The 17,912-nt window shown below is 35.9% G+C and overlaps 1 protein-coding gene across 1 annotated transcript; it reads left to right on the forward strand.

Annotated features, from left to right (window-relative positions):
• Nucleotides 1-4,213: 4,213 nt before the first annotated feature.
• Nucleotides 4,214-17,621, forward strand: LOC150090188 (ninjurin-1-like). The gene is made up of 3 exons (XM_090369005.1): nt 4,214-4,422; nt 8,926-9,126; nt 17,424-17,621. Exons 1-3 carry the CDS (start codon nt 4,327-4,329, stop codon nt 17,619-17,621), a joined length of 495 nt encoding a protein of 164 aa, XP_090225131.1. The 5' UTR covers nt 4,214-4,326.
• Nucleotides 17,622-17,912: the final 291 nt, after the last annotated feature.

Consider the following 17,912-nt stretch of genomic DNA (forward strand, 5'->3'; position numbering starts at 1 on the left):
AATTCCTTAAATGCCGATCTTCAGGTAATTCTCCAGTGTGGCAAAGATAACTTAGTTGATTTCAACCCTTTTAAAACTCAGTCTTGTCTTATATCTCGCAAAAAGGATTCCTCTGCTCCTGTGCTTATCTAGAAATCGGAGTGACACTCCGATTTCTAGGCAAAATGATATATCTCTTTTGGGGATTACCCTGACTTCTAATCTCCCTTGGCACAAGCACATTACAAATATTGCTTCCTCTGCATCTAAAAAACTTGGTTTTCTCTGTCGCTCTCGGCGTTACTTTTCTTCCAAACAGCTGCTCACTCTGTACAAATTGCAAATCCATCCTACCGTGGAATATTGTTCCCTCCTCTATGGTGGTGCCCCCAAAACCTCTCTCTCTCTCAGGCTTCTAGATTCCATTCAGAAGAGGACAGTTAGGTTAATTAATGATTCATCTCTAACAGAGTGTCTCCACTCGCTGTCTCATAGGTGTACTGTTTCTGCTGCATGCCTCTTTTACAGATAATTCCATGGGCACTGCTCTTCTGAATTGGCTTCTATAATTCCCGTTCTCTCTTTCAAAACAGTCCGAACACGTGCCGCCACCAGCCAACATCCATTTACTGTCCAACTTCAAACTCACAGAAGCAACTTTTCATCTTCCTCGTTTATTCATTCAACTGCCGTTTTCTGGAACAACCTTCCTTCATGCATATTTCCTGAAAATTACAGTCTACAGAAGTTCAAGTCCAATGTCAACAAATATCTTCTTTCGTCTTCTCAACCTCCAACCCAAGCACGATACTAAGTACCGGTACTATAAGTTTTATTACCTCTCGGGGTTTACATAAAAAAAAAATAAATAAATAAGCTAACTGGGTTTCTAATTTCTTTGTACTTATATGTATTTTCTTTGTAGATTATACAGAATTAAATTATCTGTAGATATAAATGAATATTTGTAAGTTTCTTTTTCTTTGATATTTTTGTTTTGTTTTATTCATTGTATTATTTAAATTATTTTATTAAAAAATACTAGTGGGCCCCGCCCCGCTAATCCCCGCACATGCTTTTCTACATAATATGTAGAGTTATGACAGAGTAGATCAAATCTTTTGTTCGTAAAAGACACGCCTGACGAAATGTACTGATCGATATCTAATGTAATATAGACACAATTTTTTATATAGACACAACTCATTCATGTTGAGTGAATTAGTTATTAATAATTGCATGTTCTATCTTGACCGGACAGACTGATAGCTATGCAGGGCCTCACGAGCCTCATGGTTATCCAAGCTGACATACCATGCTGTAGCTTTTCCTAGTTGGCATGGTGTGGGTGCTGACACTGGCCGTTTTGGGTAACCCCCAGGCTAGTGTAGGACAGAGCTGCGAAAAGCATGCTCCACCATAGGGATTTCCTTCCCTATGTTCTTTTATTCCTTCCACCTGGGGTGGTTGAGTCCCCAATCCCCTTCACCCACCCTGGATGGCCTCTACCCCCTTTTGCCTGACCCCATCACCCACTTTCAACTCCCACCCTCTGCACCAGGATGGGCATCCTGTACCAAGTGTCCCTTTACTGTCTCACCTTTAAAATCAGGTAGGTGCCTCAACTACTGCCCCCTTGTTCTCTACCACTTTTATCCCAACCTCTTCCTATCTCCTTTCCAATAAAAATTTCTTTCTTTGGAGGGGGGTTCTCCTTGGATGCATAGGCTACCCCAGGATTTGCCCCGCCAGAGCTTTTCTCCTAATGTGTCCTGGGCCGGTGACAGGAATTTGGGGTGTTAGTGGCTCTCCACAGGCCCCCAGGCTAAGTGGCCAGAACAACAACACAATCCACATTAATACTTCACAAAACACACACCCTAATCTTATGCAGAGTATTGTATTCTACACAGAGTAAAAACGCGAAGATGGGGAAGACCCCCGGTTCTGCCTGGCAAAAATCACTATGTCACTATGATCGATATCTAATTAGGAAATGACCTATGTAATTATTCACCTGTACATTTGTAGTGCGAGGCATTCTCAAGGTCAAATAAATATCACTATGTTATTATTTACATAGGTCACTTAGGACAAAGCTTTTTTGATTCGGGTTCCATAATACATGAGGAATATTGTTGCATCCGAAAGAGAAGGATTAATATATTTAACTGAAATACAGTATATAGTATATGAATATTTATAAAATGCAGTACAAAACTATTTTACAAATACTGTATATAATATTCATTAATGTACAAAAAACGTTACAATGGAACATCAAATGGTGCACGAGGTAGTGAATGTTATGGAGGCAGTTGTCAATAATTAATTGCATTTGTAATGACATAATTGCCTCGCCCTCTTCTCCCATTGGCTCGAATAAACATCACTAGGAGGAGAACTTTTTTAATGTATACAGAGATATGCAAATCGTAGACCGTTGGAATGGTAATTTTTATAAATTCATAACGATTGCAGAGTAGCAAGGGGGCACAGAGAGGGGAATCCCTCCAGATGCCGAACTTCAGGGGTGCATACTGAAGGAATTATCTATCACAATCGGGGGAGTGCTAGAAAGACATGTTATTTATTCCATTTTATTCCTCCCCTGGCGTCGACTACCCTAGCTACGCTACTGAAAGATTGACTACCTGCAAATATTGGGGGTGTACTTTAGCATGAGTAAAGGCACGTGAATTATAATAATACTTATTGAAAATAATAATAATTATCATTTACGATCCATTTTCAAATTATAAGTAACCAACAAAAATTCACTTTTTCCATTTTATTTCTAATATTGCTCCACTGATTGAAAGTACACGCGCTATGCTCCCATTGTAGACAAAAATAGAAAATGTATATTGAGCAATTTTTAAAAGCTCGACTCTCTTGCATTGATTAAAATATTCAGCCCACTTTCTATGAGCTAATAAGTTTTCCCAATTATCATCTTTCTTTTTCTTAGAAACAAATTCATAAATTGGTCAAATAATCTACTATCATCGATTTTCTAGACAAATGATGATAATACAGTCCACTTAATGCAACCAACGCATTGTTTTTATTTATTCTGAGGTATTGATCGAAAGTGCAGCACACGTAATATTAAATTAATGAAAATTCATTTTATGATAAGATTATTTTTAAAAATTACAAAAAAAAAAAACTAGGACGCAAGTGTGAAATCCCCGAGGACGCCCTAAAATAAAATCTAGGACATGTCCTCGAAAACGAGGACGTCTGGTAAGCCTGCTAAAGTTTTGATTGTAATAAGCAGAAGCCTTCTTTTAGGCAATGGTGAATAAAGACTGTTAGTTAAAACGCAGCATTTTTGTACGCTCGTCTTGCTGTAACTTAGGGAAATTTTTGGGCTTCGGCAATGTCAATCACACATAGATTAGAAAGTATATCTATATCTAGCAGTCAGGGCCGGATATAAGCTAACCAAGCTACAGCTTAGGGTCTCACATTACAAGGGGCCTCGCTCCATCTTAACCCGCTATGGGGGTTATTCTTAACCCCCGCTATGGGGGTTAAGAATCCTTTTTTAATATTTCCACAGGTCTACTGTAAGAGAGAAAGGCCTCATACATGTTATAGTTTAGGGCTTCAACAAGTTTAAATCCGGTCCTGCGAGCAGTGCACCCAGAAATTTTGCTTTAGGGGAGGTGGGAGGAGGAATCGTACGTTCCATATTGGTAGATTTTACAAGGGTCAACACTTAGAGTGTAGTCAGTTACATAATATGAAAGAACGTTATCGGGTGGAAGACTTGATAACCCCGTGGCTGTAGTTGTGGTTATATCGTCCCCCCCCGCAACTCCAAAAAAATAGTCCAAATCCGGTCTCTCTATCACTTCCTGAAAGCGTTTGTACTCATGATTACAAAAGACAGCTTTTCAGCACAGTTGAATTCATAGACATGTTCGCCAAGGCGATAGTCATAGCAAAGAGTCCCCATTTAAGTGCAGCAGAAAGTCCGCAACGTTAAGTGCATTTGTTTAAAATATAACTTCTTTCTTTTAAAAAAAAATGTGTAATTCATATTTGTTCAAGAAATATATTAAGCTCCATAAATAATTTAAGTGCCTCGATGAATTTTCGCCCTGCAATCACTGTTGATATCCAACATCCAATAGCAACGAATGTTTGCGTGTGTTTCTTTTAAAATTATCTGTTGGTGATGTGATGACCCATAAGCTTGGGTGTCGGTTCATATTTTTTGTGTTATTTAATTTCCCTTTGAATGGCGTATCTTTCACCCTGATGTGTTTAATTAAAAGCAAGGATTTATTTGTTTCTAGGAATTGACTGTTTACAAGAAAGCCGATATAAAACATTATGTCACTTATCAAAGAAAGAGAGGAAGCTGCTGATTCTCTAACTAGAAAAGAGAGTGAACAAACGGATGGCGAACGGGAGAAAGAAGAGGAAGAGGTGAGACAAGAAATGTTTGTTCAGTATTGGTTTGCTTGTTCCTGTTTAACCCGGAATTAAAAGCATTTATACTGGAATGCTTAGAGGTATGGATGAAACTTTTGCATTGTCTCAAACCATCTAAAAATCGATAATGGAGCACATTATCAGTACAATTGAGCCATGATAAACCGAAGTCCGGATTTACAGTGAACTGATTGGAGGTGGTCCGGAACCAGAGCCAATTGGATTACTGAAAACTAAAACTTGGATTATATGAATGATAAAATTTTAAAAAATACATTTTGTAATTTATTACAAGTTGAAAAAAAGGACCCTGGGTATCATTTAGACTAATGAAAGAAAATTGCAAGATTATAATATCAGTGAAAAAAAAGCATTCATTAACCAAATAAAAATGCAAAATTTACTCTATAGCAAGTTATATAATTAAAAAAAAAAAAAATTCAAAATCTCTTTGTTGACCAATATTTTTAATAAAATGGCTAATGAATTTTAAATAAAAATACAAATTTTAAATAAAAAAACAACTTAATTTTCATGTTTTTTTTTTTTAAGTGTGACTGTGACTATTCTTTATAAATGAATTAAGATGAAAGAACACTTATATTAAAAATATTTGGTCACATTTCAAAATTCAGCTGAATCTCATCATTAGACCTGGAAGATAGAGGAAACAACTGGTTCACAGGACAATTAAAACTCAAATTTTCTTGAGTTTTCCTTGTTATTTTTTGCTGTAATAATTGGCATTGAATTAGCAAGTATGTTATTAAGTTTGTTAAAATTTTGTCAAATAGTTTGTTAAATACAGTTTATTATTAGCCATATGGTGCAAGGAAGCCTCAGGCTTATGCTGCACCAGCCAAAAAAAAATTTCTGAATTACCTTGAGAGAGAGAGAGAGAGAGAGAGAAAGAAGAATGATGATATCCAGCTCAGGACCCTGGTTGTGCCAAGCCCATACTCACCAGATGTGGGCCCCTGGGATAATATCAATAATACATAATTATTCTTGTCTATTGATTTATCTCTAAACTTATACTCACATAAAATGCTGCTTTTCAACAAAATAAAAAGAAATTAACATTTTTTTGAAATTATCACTTCACTACAGAGCAGTGCTTTAAGTTCATAGATCATAATTCCTATGTATTTGTTCCCTTTGCTCACATACTTGAAAATTTCAAACTTATTCTGTAGAGAGGCACTCTGCAGGAATCATAGTAAAGGGAAAACTTGAATATACTGAAAATTGTAAAAAGAAACAGAGCTTTTGGGAACCATGTCCAACCCTTTCAGTGTTGCATATTTTCTCCTATGGACAGAGATACTTTCTAGGCAATACAACCATCCATCACATCATGTGAAAGAGTGATTTGAGAAACATGAGGAAGAAATCAAAAATCTGCTTTGGCCAGCTCAATAACCTATTCTTGGAACCTATTCCATGTTGAGCATCTATAATATTTTCAAAAATGAATGTATGTTCTATCCGTCATGTTTGCATTATAAATCATATATGCTACAGCTTGCTCTATGTGTGTTACAATCAATCTGAAGTTAGTTCAGCCAACCCCAACAAAAGGAATGGTTTTAACATCCAAAAATTATTTGAAAGTTAATAGTACGTAAAAAGAGATTGCAGGCCATTAAAAACAATTTCTCTTCCATCTTTCTTTCGGTTATCATAAAATCATTCAAAACTTGAAAAGATCAGCAGTTTTAACTATGTGAATAAAGCAAGTAGGAGATGAATGTTTCTTAAACAATTGCAAGCCATTTAAAAATAAAACAAATTTTCGGTGAAGAGTCACAAAATTGTAAGTAATCCAATCTTCCCTCTTAAACAGTAAAGGGCCAAACCCTATGAGTTCCTTCTAATAACATTAGTCCATGAAGGACACTAGCCATTTTTTTAATTCCCTCTATATCCTACTACTAACTAACCCTTTATCCATAGTAGTAACTTGGCCCCTAATGCCACATTCCTTCAATTTATACAATAATCATTCATATGCTTTACATACAATCTAAGTGTATTACATCAGAATTTTTCAGGCGCCTCCATAGCCAGGTGGGAAGGAGCAGCAGTGTGTAGCATGCTTCTTGATTAGACCGGGCTTCGTAGGAGATGATTAGACCGGGCTTCGAACAACATAAAATAAAACTGTTGCTTTGAAAATATGCAAAAAAAAAAAAAAAAACCACCTTTAAAACTTAGGAAAAATTTTTAAAAAATTTGCGCTTCCTTCCCTTTAATTTGCTTGTGACTCCATGGGAGTTATGACCTACAGTTTGAGATCTCTTGTGGTTTGTTTCATAATTTCTTTTGCATCTTGGTATCAGATGTGTGAATGGTCTGTCACCCAGTTGACTGTCTTCTCTTGTGACAGTGCCATTTTAAGTAACTGCTGTCTTGACTCATGGAGTGTACTACCTATTGATTTTTTTCAACATGTCATTAAAACTTTTAAGTTTCTCTAAACAACCATTTTTTTTCTCTTCTTCATTTACTTGTTTTTTTAATTTTAGTAATAAAGTTGTAAAGATTTTGTTGTTGTTTTTATGTATAATTTTTTTTTTATGTATGTATTTATTCTCAAGGACTCACATCTGGTGAGTATGGGCTTGGCACACCCAGGGTTCTGAGCTGGATATCATCATTCTTCTTTTTCTTGGTGATTCCCTTCTACTTCCAACTCTATCTCTGGGTAACTCAGGAATTTTTTTTTTTTGCTGTTGCAGCAAAAGTCTCAGGCTTCCTTGCACCGTATAGCTAATGATAATAAATAATAATAATAATTAACTTTTTAATTGACCTAATTTCAACTCTTTACCTTAATTGGAATTAGAATTACAACCATTTAAAGATAAACGTATCTGACCAAAATTTGACTTTTTCCAGAATTCAAAGCTGCCCAGTTTGTAAAATAATACCTGTAAAAATCAGAAATAGTATCACTTTCTTGCATACTCACAATTGTCACTGTGAGTAAGTAAATAAATAACAGATCACACTAATATAAAATTTAAAAAATTAAATTAATTTTTTATTAGTTAATATTGGAATATTTGTCTGTCACAGAATGGGACTCATGAGTCATGGGAAGGGGTGATCTGAGGGAGCTGAATCCCTTCAAGAGCATTTTGTATTATATAACTGTACTGTTATATGTTGATGCTTGTAAAAGCTGTCAATGCAGAACATATTTGAATATTATTCCCCCCTCATCCAAACAAAATTTCTGGGTGTGCCACTGGTCTGTTGCAATATGTAAGTAAGTTTTTCCACTGATGAAGAAAACTTTGGCTGTGGAAACCTCCATAGTTAAGTTTGCAGTTTATTTTTTTCTTATATTATTTGTATTTGTACTGTTTAATTCTTATATTAATGTAGTCTGTTATTTTATTTCAATAATATGTTACTTATAGTGGCATCAGTATATGTAAGAAAGTAATGATTATTAAAGGTGATGATTATTAATAGTGATGGTTATTTTTAATGCCATTTTGTTAATAAAAATTTATATAAAGTGATTATTTATAAGTCCAGTGAACCCATCAAATTTCATAAAAATCAGAGAAGATAAGATTGAAAATATTATTTTTTGTATTGATTCAATGTGGAATTATTATAAATTTAGCTAAAATAAGTTTAGGCTTTGAACATTTTTGTTAGTCCATGAACAATTTTTTGAAATGATTTTTTTTTAATTATACTACTGATGATGGTATTATTATTATGACCTTGGTTGGGATAAAAATTTGCATTAGTAGTGGAAAATGATGCAAGAAAGCAAGCTTATACAGCCAGCATCAACAAAAAAAAAAAACAAAAAAAACACCTCATTTCACCTATTGACTCCAATAGTTTGCCTAGTTGTTTCTTGAATTTATTTAAGCTATCAACTTCCACAACAACAACAACAGATTTAAGTTTGTTCCAGCAATCAACCACCTGGGTAAAGGCAAACTTCCTCACATCTATTCTGTAACCATCCTTCCTTAATTTGAATTTGTGTTTTCTCATGTGTGTAATCTGAGCAAGAGGAAGAATTCCATCAGCATTGAGCTTGATAAATTCATTCAAAGCCTTAAGCACCTCAATCAGATCACCTCGCTGGAGCATACTTGGTAAGAGCACCCTTCATTACCCTCACCAATATCAGATAATATAAATGATAGGGAACATTATGATTTGAATCTTACTAGGGCATATCTTGGATATTCATTCCCCTTAAATTCAACTTCAATCCACAGATGTGAGCAATTCGACCTTTCCTATTTTTAAACAAGGATGTATGGAGGATAATTACCATTTCTTTAAAATTCATCGGCTTCAACATACATGGTTGAATAAATGTGGAATAAAATAACATGATATCAGTAACTAAAATGCCTCCTCTGATGCTATTTAATATTTGTTTATCCTTCATTGCTGTCATTATTAATGACAGCAATGAATGACCCATTAATAATGTCATTATTCTTTTTTTTTTAGGATGTGTCATATAATTCAAGACGGCAAAAGCCAGGATTAGACATGAACTTATATGCTGCTAAGAAAGGTGTTGCCCAAGGAATGATGGATATTGCCCTTTTGACAGCCAATGCCACTCAATTAAAATATATTTTAAGAGCAGAAGGAAGTCCTTTTTATTTACTAAATGTTATTTGTATTGGAACTTCACTTGCATTGCAGGTAATTAGATTTATTTAATATTAGTGATTATTTATTCTCTAGAAAGAACTAGTCCTTAATAATTTAAGGGACTACTGATAGCATACATCACATTACAATTTTTTGTAATTATAGGCAAGAAATGAGCCATCTCTCTCTCTTCCATCCCTCCTTTGTTTACCCATTTTGTTCATTCATTACTTTTAAGGGCACAAAAAGTGATATTGTTGTACACGTTGGAACTAATGACATTAAGAGTAAGAGATCTGCAGATTTACTCAACAAGTACAGGTCAATGTTGAAAACAAGTTGCGAGTTAGGGTTGAATGTAAAAAGTGTCTGCAATTCTGCACAGACACGATAGGAGGGAGTATATGATGAGAGCCTTGTCAATCAATTCAGCCCTGGAGAGATTGTGCAAGGCTCAAGGGGTAGAATTTTTTTCAGCCTGGTCTGTGCTTGTTGACAGGAGAGACTGCTTCTACAGGGATGGGATACATTTAAGTAGAAAGGGTGCAAGAATATTTGCTGATGCTATCGAGGCAGTGTTAGGTGAGTCAGAAAACTGCTAGCTTGGGGGCACACACAGACTGAAAGGTTAACAATGGCTGCAGGCAGAGGCAAAAGTGATTCTTGCACTGCTTCTATTAGAATGAGTAGCAGCATGGAAAGCAAGGCAGTGGAGATTTCCAGGACTGTTGGGAGTCATAGTGGAACAAATAAATACCTGGGCTGTATTAGGGTAACTAAGAGTAGAAACAGGTGCATGTATATTCGCATGTACGCCAATGCTAGAAGTATAGTTAATAAATTTGATGAGCTTGAAGTGCTAATCAAGACATCAAAGACAGAAAGTTGGGCTATCAGAGACGTGGTATCACACAGATATAAGCAGTGCAGAATTGGAATTTGGAGAGTACAATGTGAACAGAAAGGATAAGGACAGGTAAGAAGGGAGGAAGGGTTATGCTGTTAGTTAAGAAACACATAAAATCTAAGGAAGTGCATCCAATTGATGTTGGTGGACAATGAAATGTTGAGTCTGTTTGGTGTGATGTAAACACTGGGAAAGGGAAAATGAGAGTTGGAGTGTGTTATAGGCCTAATGACTCTGATGAGTACAACGAACAGTTGTGCAGAGAAATAGTGGACCCTAAAATCAGAATGCTTTATAATGGGGGATTTAAACTTTCCAGCTATTGACTTTAACTTGTGGGTTGGTCACTCACACACTAGCAAGACACTTTTGGATTTATTGGATAACTGTTTTCTACAGGAATATGTATGAGAGGCAACCAGAGAAATTAATACTCTTGATCTGATTATCAGCAGTGATTATTCATGCATTAAGAATTCGCAGATAAAGGAACCACTGGGTGACAGTGATCACAATGTACTGATTTGGGAATTACTTAAAGATGTAACTACCATTGAGGTTAAAGTGAAAGGCTTTTGCTTTCGTAAAGGTGACTACAGGGGTTTCAGACAGTTTTTAAATTCTGTACAGTGGGATCAACTGATGATGTTACCAATGTTGAATTCTAAATGGGAAACCTTCAGGGACTTAATCTTGGAGGCTACTAGGCTTTTCATTCCAACTAAGAAATACTGTTCAAAGTTCAGGCCTAAATGGATGTCAGATGAACTAATGAGGCTCGTGGCAGAGAAGAAAAATTTATTGGATGCATATAAATTATCAGGTGACACAGATGCCTATTCCAGATATAAGCGTGTCTGTAATAAGTCACAGAGGAGGTTAGGCAGGCGAAGGCAGATTATGAGAAATCTTTGGCAAAGGATGCAAAGAAAAACAGCAAAGAGTTCTTTAGTTATGTAAATTCTAGAAGGAAAGGGATGAATCGGATTGGACCACTTCACCCAGATGGGTTGACTATTGATGATCATGCTTGGGTAGCTGAGTAGCTAATAAACTGAATGAGTATTTTGCATCTACATTCACACATGAGGAGTTATTCAATAAGGGGAATGCCAGACGTTTATCAAACTCTAACAGGGAGCTAAGTGATTTTGTAATAACTTAGAGCGAAGTGGAGGAGATTGTTGAAGTTAAACATAAGGAAGGAACCTGGGGTGGATGGGATCTATCCAGTTATATTAAAGGAGGCAGCAAAGGAAGTAAGCAAACCTTTAGCCATAATTATGAGAGCTTTCTTGGGGAGATCCCTATGGACTGGAGGTGTGCAAAGTATCGCCAGTTCACAAAGGGGGTTAAAAAGGTTACACAATTAACTATAGACCTGTTAGTTTAACTTGTGTTCCGGGGAAAATAATGGAGTCACTGGTTAAAGAAGCATTGCAGAATCATCTAGACAAGACTGCAGTAATAATTAAGACACAGCTTGGGTTTGTTAAAGGGAGGTCTTGTCTGACCAATTGAGTGGATACTAGATATGGTCACAAAGGAACTGAATGTCAAAAATAATTTTGATATCATATACTTGGATTTCAGGAAAGTTTTTGATACTGTTGGACCTGGAAGACTGCTGTACAAATTGGAGAGATATGGCATTAAGGGTAAATTGGTACAATGGATAAAGAGATGGTTGAGTGGGAGATGACAGTGAGTGGTAATCGATGGACACTGCTCTTTGTGGACAAATGTTATTAGTGGAGTTCCCCAGGGTTTGGTACTGAGCCCATTGATGTTCTGTGTATTCATCAATGATATTGATGAAGGTATATCAGGATTAATGTCCAAGTTTCCTGATGATACAAATCATCTGCAAACTTGGACATTAGCATGAGCAGGGTTGTTAACGACAGTAAAGACAGTATGCTACTCCAACTGGATCAAGATAAGAAGGCTGAGAAGTGGCAACTGAAGTTTATCATTGACAAATGCAAAGTACTCAATATGGGTAGCAATAACTGAAGAGAAATGTACTAACTGAGTGTTACTACACTCAGGGAAGTGGAAAGTGAAAAAGACCTAGGGATAATCGTGTAGTCAATTATGAAGTTTGCTGAACAGTGCAGACAGGCTTCCAGGACAGGTCATGGAGTCTTGTCAGTGATATATAGGAATTTTGCTGGCAGGGACAGGGAGGTGATTATCCCGTTGTACAAGGCAATGGTCAGGCCACACCTAGAGTACTGTGTATAGGTCTGGAAGCCTTATTTTAGGTAGGATGTACAGTTGGTAGAAAGAGTACAAAGAAGGGCAACAAGATTGGTGAGAGAAACAAGGGGTTCTCTTACCAAGAAAAGCTTAAGTTCTGCAAATTGCAGCACCCGAAGGGTAGGCACCTGCGAGGTGATCTGATTGAGGTGTATAAGGCCTTGAATGGGTTGAGCAAGCTGAATGCTGATGAGATTCTTCCTCTTGCTTAGATTAAGAACCTGCAGGAGCATAGATTCAAATTGAGGGAAGACAGTTGTAGAATAGATGCGTGCAAATTTGCCTCTAGCCAACGGGTGTTGATTGAGTGGTGTTGAACAAGTCTGTTCAACGGGTTTTTTTGCGGAAGTTGAGAGTCTAAATAAATTTTAGGCTGAGCCGGACAAGCATTTGGAATGAATGGAGGGGTGAAATGGGAGGGGTTTTTTTTGGCTGATGCTGCATAAGCTTGCTTTCTTGTATCGTATGCCTCTACTAGTGCTGATACTTCATGTTTTTACTAACAAGCATTTGGAAACAACCTCATTGGCATGCTTTTGAATATGCTCATTTATTTTAATTAAATGAACAGCCCAAGGAGCTAGAAGAGTCTGTCTAATACCTGTCGAGCAGATAGTATGAGTGGGTTTGTAGTATTAGCATTAGCATTAGTAGAGGCATTTGATGCAAGAAAGCAAGCTTATGCAGCATCAGCCAAAAAAAAAAAAAAAAATAAATAAAAAATAACCACTTCCACTTCACCCGTCAGTTCATTCGAAACACCTGTCCAGCTGAGCCCCCAACTTATTCAGGCTATCAACCTCCACGACAAGGGATGGAAGTCCGTTCCACCCACCAACCACCCGCCGGCCAAAGGCAAACCTCCGCACATCCATCCCACATCCATCCCTCCTCAACCCGAATCCACGCCCTCTCAGGTGATCATTCTGAGCAAGAGGAAAAATCCCATCAGCACCGAGCATGCTCAACCCATTCAAGGCCCCGCACACCTCCATCAGACCACCCCGCCGGCGCCCAGCTTCCAGACACTGCAACCTGCAAAACCCAAGCCCCCCCCGCTCCACCCACCAATCCCGCCACCCCCCTCTGCACCCGCTCCAGCAGCTCCACACCCCTCCCGAAACTTGGAACCATAAGAAGAAGAATGAACATGGAATACTAAGGTGGATGATTATAAGTGATATCTGAGTTGTTGAAGGTAAGAATAGGGGGTTTCACTGTCAGAAAGGGGACCATGACTGTTTAAGTTTCAAAGTGGGCTCTATTAATCAAATAGACATTGTTGGAAGGGTGAAAAACAGGAAAATTATGGAATAACATTAAATTTACTGTTGCAAAAGTCAAATTCATATATATCATTAAGAAAATATAGCATGAGGATGACGATGTACTAGATGAATAAGGACCTGGCTAGTTTAATAGAGTGAAAAAATGAAGCGGGGACAGTAATAAAGGGATGAATAACTCTTAAGCATATAATAGTCATAGTTTGATGTGTAATAATATCACATAAATGGTTATGCAGGTGAAGGCTGAATATGAGAAATTGAATAAAAAGAGCAAAGAAAGGGGACAAAGAATTTTATATATAAATAGAAAGAAGTAAAGAGTAAATCAGATTGGTCCCTTATATAATGGATGTGGGAAAGTCATTGATAACCTAACTGATGTATCTGATAAATTGAATGGGTGCTTTGCATTGATTTTTACAGTTTAAAGCATCGTCATAGCTGTAGTGAAAAACTGTGCTAATAAACTCTTAACACTAAAATCAGCAATATGGAAATTTACAGAGAATTCCTTACTAGAAAACTTTTAAACATGAAGGCAAGTACTGCCTCTGGGAGAGATAATATTATCTACTCAGTTATTTTGAGTGAAGGAAATAAGGACAATTCCCTTATATTGTTAAAGTTCCACTGTATTGCCATTCCATAACAGTGGTTGTAGGAATGAAGTGGGTAACCATAGAATGGTCAGTTTGACTTTATTGTTAGAGCAAATCATGGAGGCCATTATTAAGAATGCAGTACATGTTCATCTAGATAGAAATGGCTTTCTCAAGAGACTACAGCACCATTTTGTGAAGAGAATATTTTTAAGTAACCCACTAAGAATCTGCAGATAAAGGAACCACTAGGTGGCAGTGATCACAGTGTATTGTTGTGGGATTTACTTAGAGATGTAACTACCATTAGGGGTAAAGGGAAGGATTTTACTTTAGTAAAGGTGGTTTCAGACAGTTTTTAATTCTATACAGTGGGACCAACTGATGATGTTACCAACAGCAAATTCTAAATGGGAAGCATTCAAGGAAGTAATCTTGGAAACAACTGGGCTTTTTATACCAACTAAGAAATACTGTTCAAAGTTTTGGCCTAAATGGATGTCAAATGAACTAATGAGGCTCGTGGCAGAGAAGAAAAATGCACGGGATGCATATAAATTATCAGGTGACACAGAAGCCTATGGTAGATATAAGCTGGTCTGTAATCAAGTCACAAAGGAGCTTAGGCAAGCAAATGCAGATTACAAGAAATTTTTGGCAAAGGATGCAAAGAGAAATAGCAAAGACTTTACTTAATGTAAACTCTAAAAGGACTGTTGATGATCCTGCTCAGGTAGCTGAGCAGGATCATCAACAGTCGGAGCATATTTGTATGTTTGTTGAGCAAACATACAAATATGCTCAGGTAGCTGACAGATATGTGAATGTAGATGCAAAATATTCATTTTCACATGAGGAGTTATTTAATTAGGGGAATGCCAGAAGTTTATCAAACTCTAACAGGGATCTAAATGATTTTGTAATAACTAAGAGGAAAGTGGAAGAGAACTGAAGTTAAACATAAGAAAGGTACCTGGGGTGGATGGGATCTATCCAATTATATTAAGGGAGGCAGCAAAGGAAGTAAGCAAAAAGAACAGGGAATAATTGTGCAGTCAGATATGAAGCTTCCTGAGCAGTGCAGACAGGCTACCAGAGCAGCTCATGGGGTCTTGTCATGACATATAGCGATTTTGCCAGCAGGGATGAGGAGGTGATTATCTCTTTGTATAAGGCAATGGTCAGGCCACACTCTGAGTACTGCATACAGGTCTGGAGGCTTCATTTTAGGAAGGATGTAGAGCTGCTAGAATGAGTACAGAGAAGGGCATCGAGATTGGTGAGAGGAACAAAGGGTTGCTCTTACCAAGAAAGGCTTAAATTCTGCAAATTGTAGCATCTGGAGACTAGGCACTTGCAAGGTGATCTAATTGAGGTATATAAGGTCTTGAATGGTTTGAGCAAGCTCAGTGCTGATGGGATTCTTCCTCTTGCTCAGATTACGCACCTGAGGGGGCATAAATTAAAATTGAGGAAAGACAGTTGGAGAATAAATGTGCAGAAATTTTCCTTTATCCAGCGGGTGGTCAGGTTCTGGACAAATTGTTGGAGCAAATGGGAAGTGGATTGTTCTCTCTCTCTCTCTCTCTCTCTCTCTATTTTTTTTTTTTTTTTTTTTTTTTTGACTGATGCTAATGCATAATATCAAAATTATTTTTTTATGTCCAATTTCTTTGTGACCACATCATAGTAACCAATCAGATTGGTTACACAACATTTCCCTTTAACAAACCTATGCTGCATTTGAAGTATACTTGCATCCTTGTCTAGATGGTCCTGCATTACATTATATAATTGCTCTTAATTATTCCATTTAAGATATAGTACTAGACTGTATTTATGAAAAGAAAATGCACTGCAACTGTTAAAGGAACTATTGACGTTAAATTGTTGTTATTTATTGGAAATTTAATATTTAACAGTTATTTATATATAGTTTATTGATGCTATAGTAGATAGGCATAAGTTGTAATTGGAGCTGACTGTTAAGTATTTTTTTTATCAAAACTTAAAAAAGAAAAAAAAAAAAACTGATGCATGAGAGTTAAATAATTTTGGATTATCCATGTTCCCTCTCTCAGAATAATTAGGAGTGTAACGTAATCATTTCTTTAAAAGAATTAATATTTGATGAATTTGTTGCTGCATTACATTTTGTGTTTAAAATAATTATGAATATTCATCACAAATTTTTTTAAGAGCAGATTTATGGTCAGTATCACAAGGTTTATAGTTGCTTTTTAAGTTTTATAAGAAATTAAAATCATTGAATTTGTTTCCAACAGATTCATTATAGACTTTTCTTCTCTGATAAGTGTTATTTAATCATCATATCTAACTTACTTTCATATTTCAATGAACTGTCATTGTTATGCGTACACTAAGACAATGGTTTTCAACTGGGGTGCCGCAACAACATTCCAAGTGTGGTGTAATTTGGGTTTAAGTTACTTAAACCTATTATTATTATTTTTTTTAATTTATATGTTTATTTCATTATAAAAAGATGTACAGTATCTTTTTAATTTTGTTGTGATCTATAATTGATGTTTACTTAGTACCTATATATAAACTCTATATAAAGAATAAAATTATTATATACTGTATATATAATTTGTATTATGAAATGTAATTTTTATAATTATATTATTGTAATAACTATCATATAACATATATATTTATATTAGGTCAAGTTTCTGATAGATTTTGGTTTGCGAGTGGTGGGGAAATTTTATTTTTTTTTGTTTGTTTTGGCGGGAATATATATATATATATATATATATATATATATATATATGAGAGAGAGAGGAATCGGATCTAACAGGCAAAAAATTGAGTAGGAGTGTCGCAAGATAAAATAAATGACTTAGGGGTGCTGTTATTAAGAAAAGGTTGAAAACTATTTTCAATAAAATGGTAAGAATAAAATTTTATTCTTACAATAGTCAAATAAAATAAAATGTCAACTTCAAAAATTTTAGATATTTTCAAGTTGTATAAAAGCTCTTAACCAGCTAATTGTTTGATAATGTATACTTAGGGAAAGTGATGTAAGTTAGTAAATGAACAAATTGTTAGGGTAATTATGTTCATTCATCCATTCCTTTCTGGCACCTCCATGGGCAGGAGTGGCAGTGTGTAGCACACGCTTCTTGATTAGAACGGGGTTCGAACCCGTGACCACCAAATACGGAGGATGCCTAATTTTGAATAAAATAGAAACTAATGTGTATATACAGTAATAACTTGTAATTGGCCAAAATTTTATAAAAATCTTCTTTCATTTTACAGGTCATTGTTGGAGTCTTGCTCGTACTGAATTTTCGTTATAATATTAATATTACAAAGCAACAGCCAAGAGCAGAACTGGTGAATAATATAACTATTATTGGCATTTTCCTAATAACTATAACAAATGTTGTTGCATCTTCTTTTGGTCTTCCTGATTCACGTGGAGAACAAGATTCCAGTGGAAGCAAGATACCATAGCATGCATCAGATTAACTCTTTGAAGAAGTGGAGAATTAAGTTTTTTATTGTATATTCAGAGCAATACAAAAATATTATTTATGCTTTTGTTGGAATTTTTATATTTTAAACATCTGTTTGTGATTTTACTCAGAAGAAATCTTTTAATATTTTTATTACCAGTTACTAAAGTGGCATGAGTAGTTTGTAGCTTTTCAGAAATTTCCTTTTATTATAATCATTGTGAGACAAGGTGTGAAACATTTGTCTCACACCTTGATGCTTTTAAGTAAGGCCTTATTTAACATGGTG

Source organism: Mastigoproctus giganteus, chromosome 2 (genome assembly GCF_048544385.1).
Source record: "Mastigoproctus giganteus isolate SK-2022 chromosome 2, ASM4854438v1, whole genome shotgun sequence".
In the NCBI taxonomy this organism is placed as follows: Eukaryota; Metazoa; Arthropoda; class Arachnida; order Uropygi; family Thelyphonidae; genus Mastigoproctus; species Mastigoproctus giganteus.

Bases quoted from the DNA above. Each gene is read 5' to 3' on its own strand.
- LOC150090188 (XM_090369005.1), top strand. From the start codon at position 4,327: ATGTCACTTATCAAAGAAAGAGAGGAAGCTGCTGATTCTCTAACTAGA. The intron at 4,423-8,925 runs GTGAGACAAGAA...TTTTTTTTTTAG, and splicing joins GGGAGAAAGAAGAGGAAGAG to GATGTGTCATATAATTCAAG. The intron at 9,127-17,423 runs GTAATTAGATTT...TTCATTTTACAG, and splicing joins GAACTTCACTTGCATTGCAG to GTCATTGTTGGAGTCTTGCT.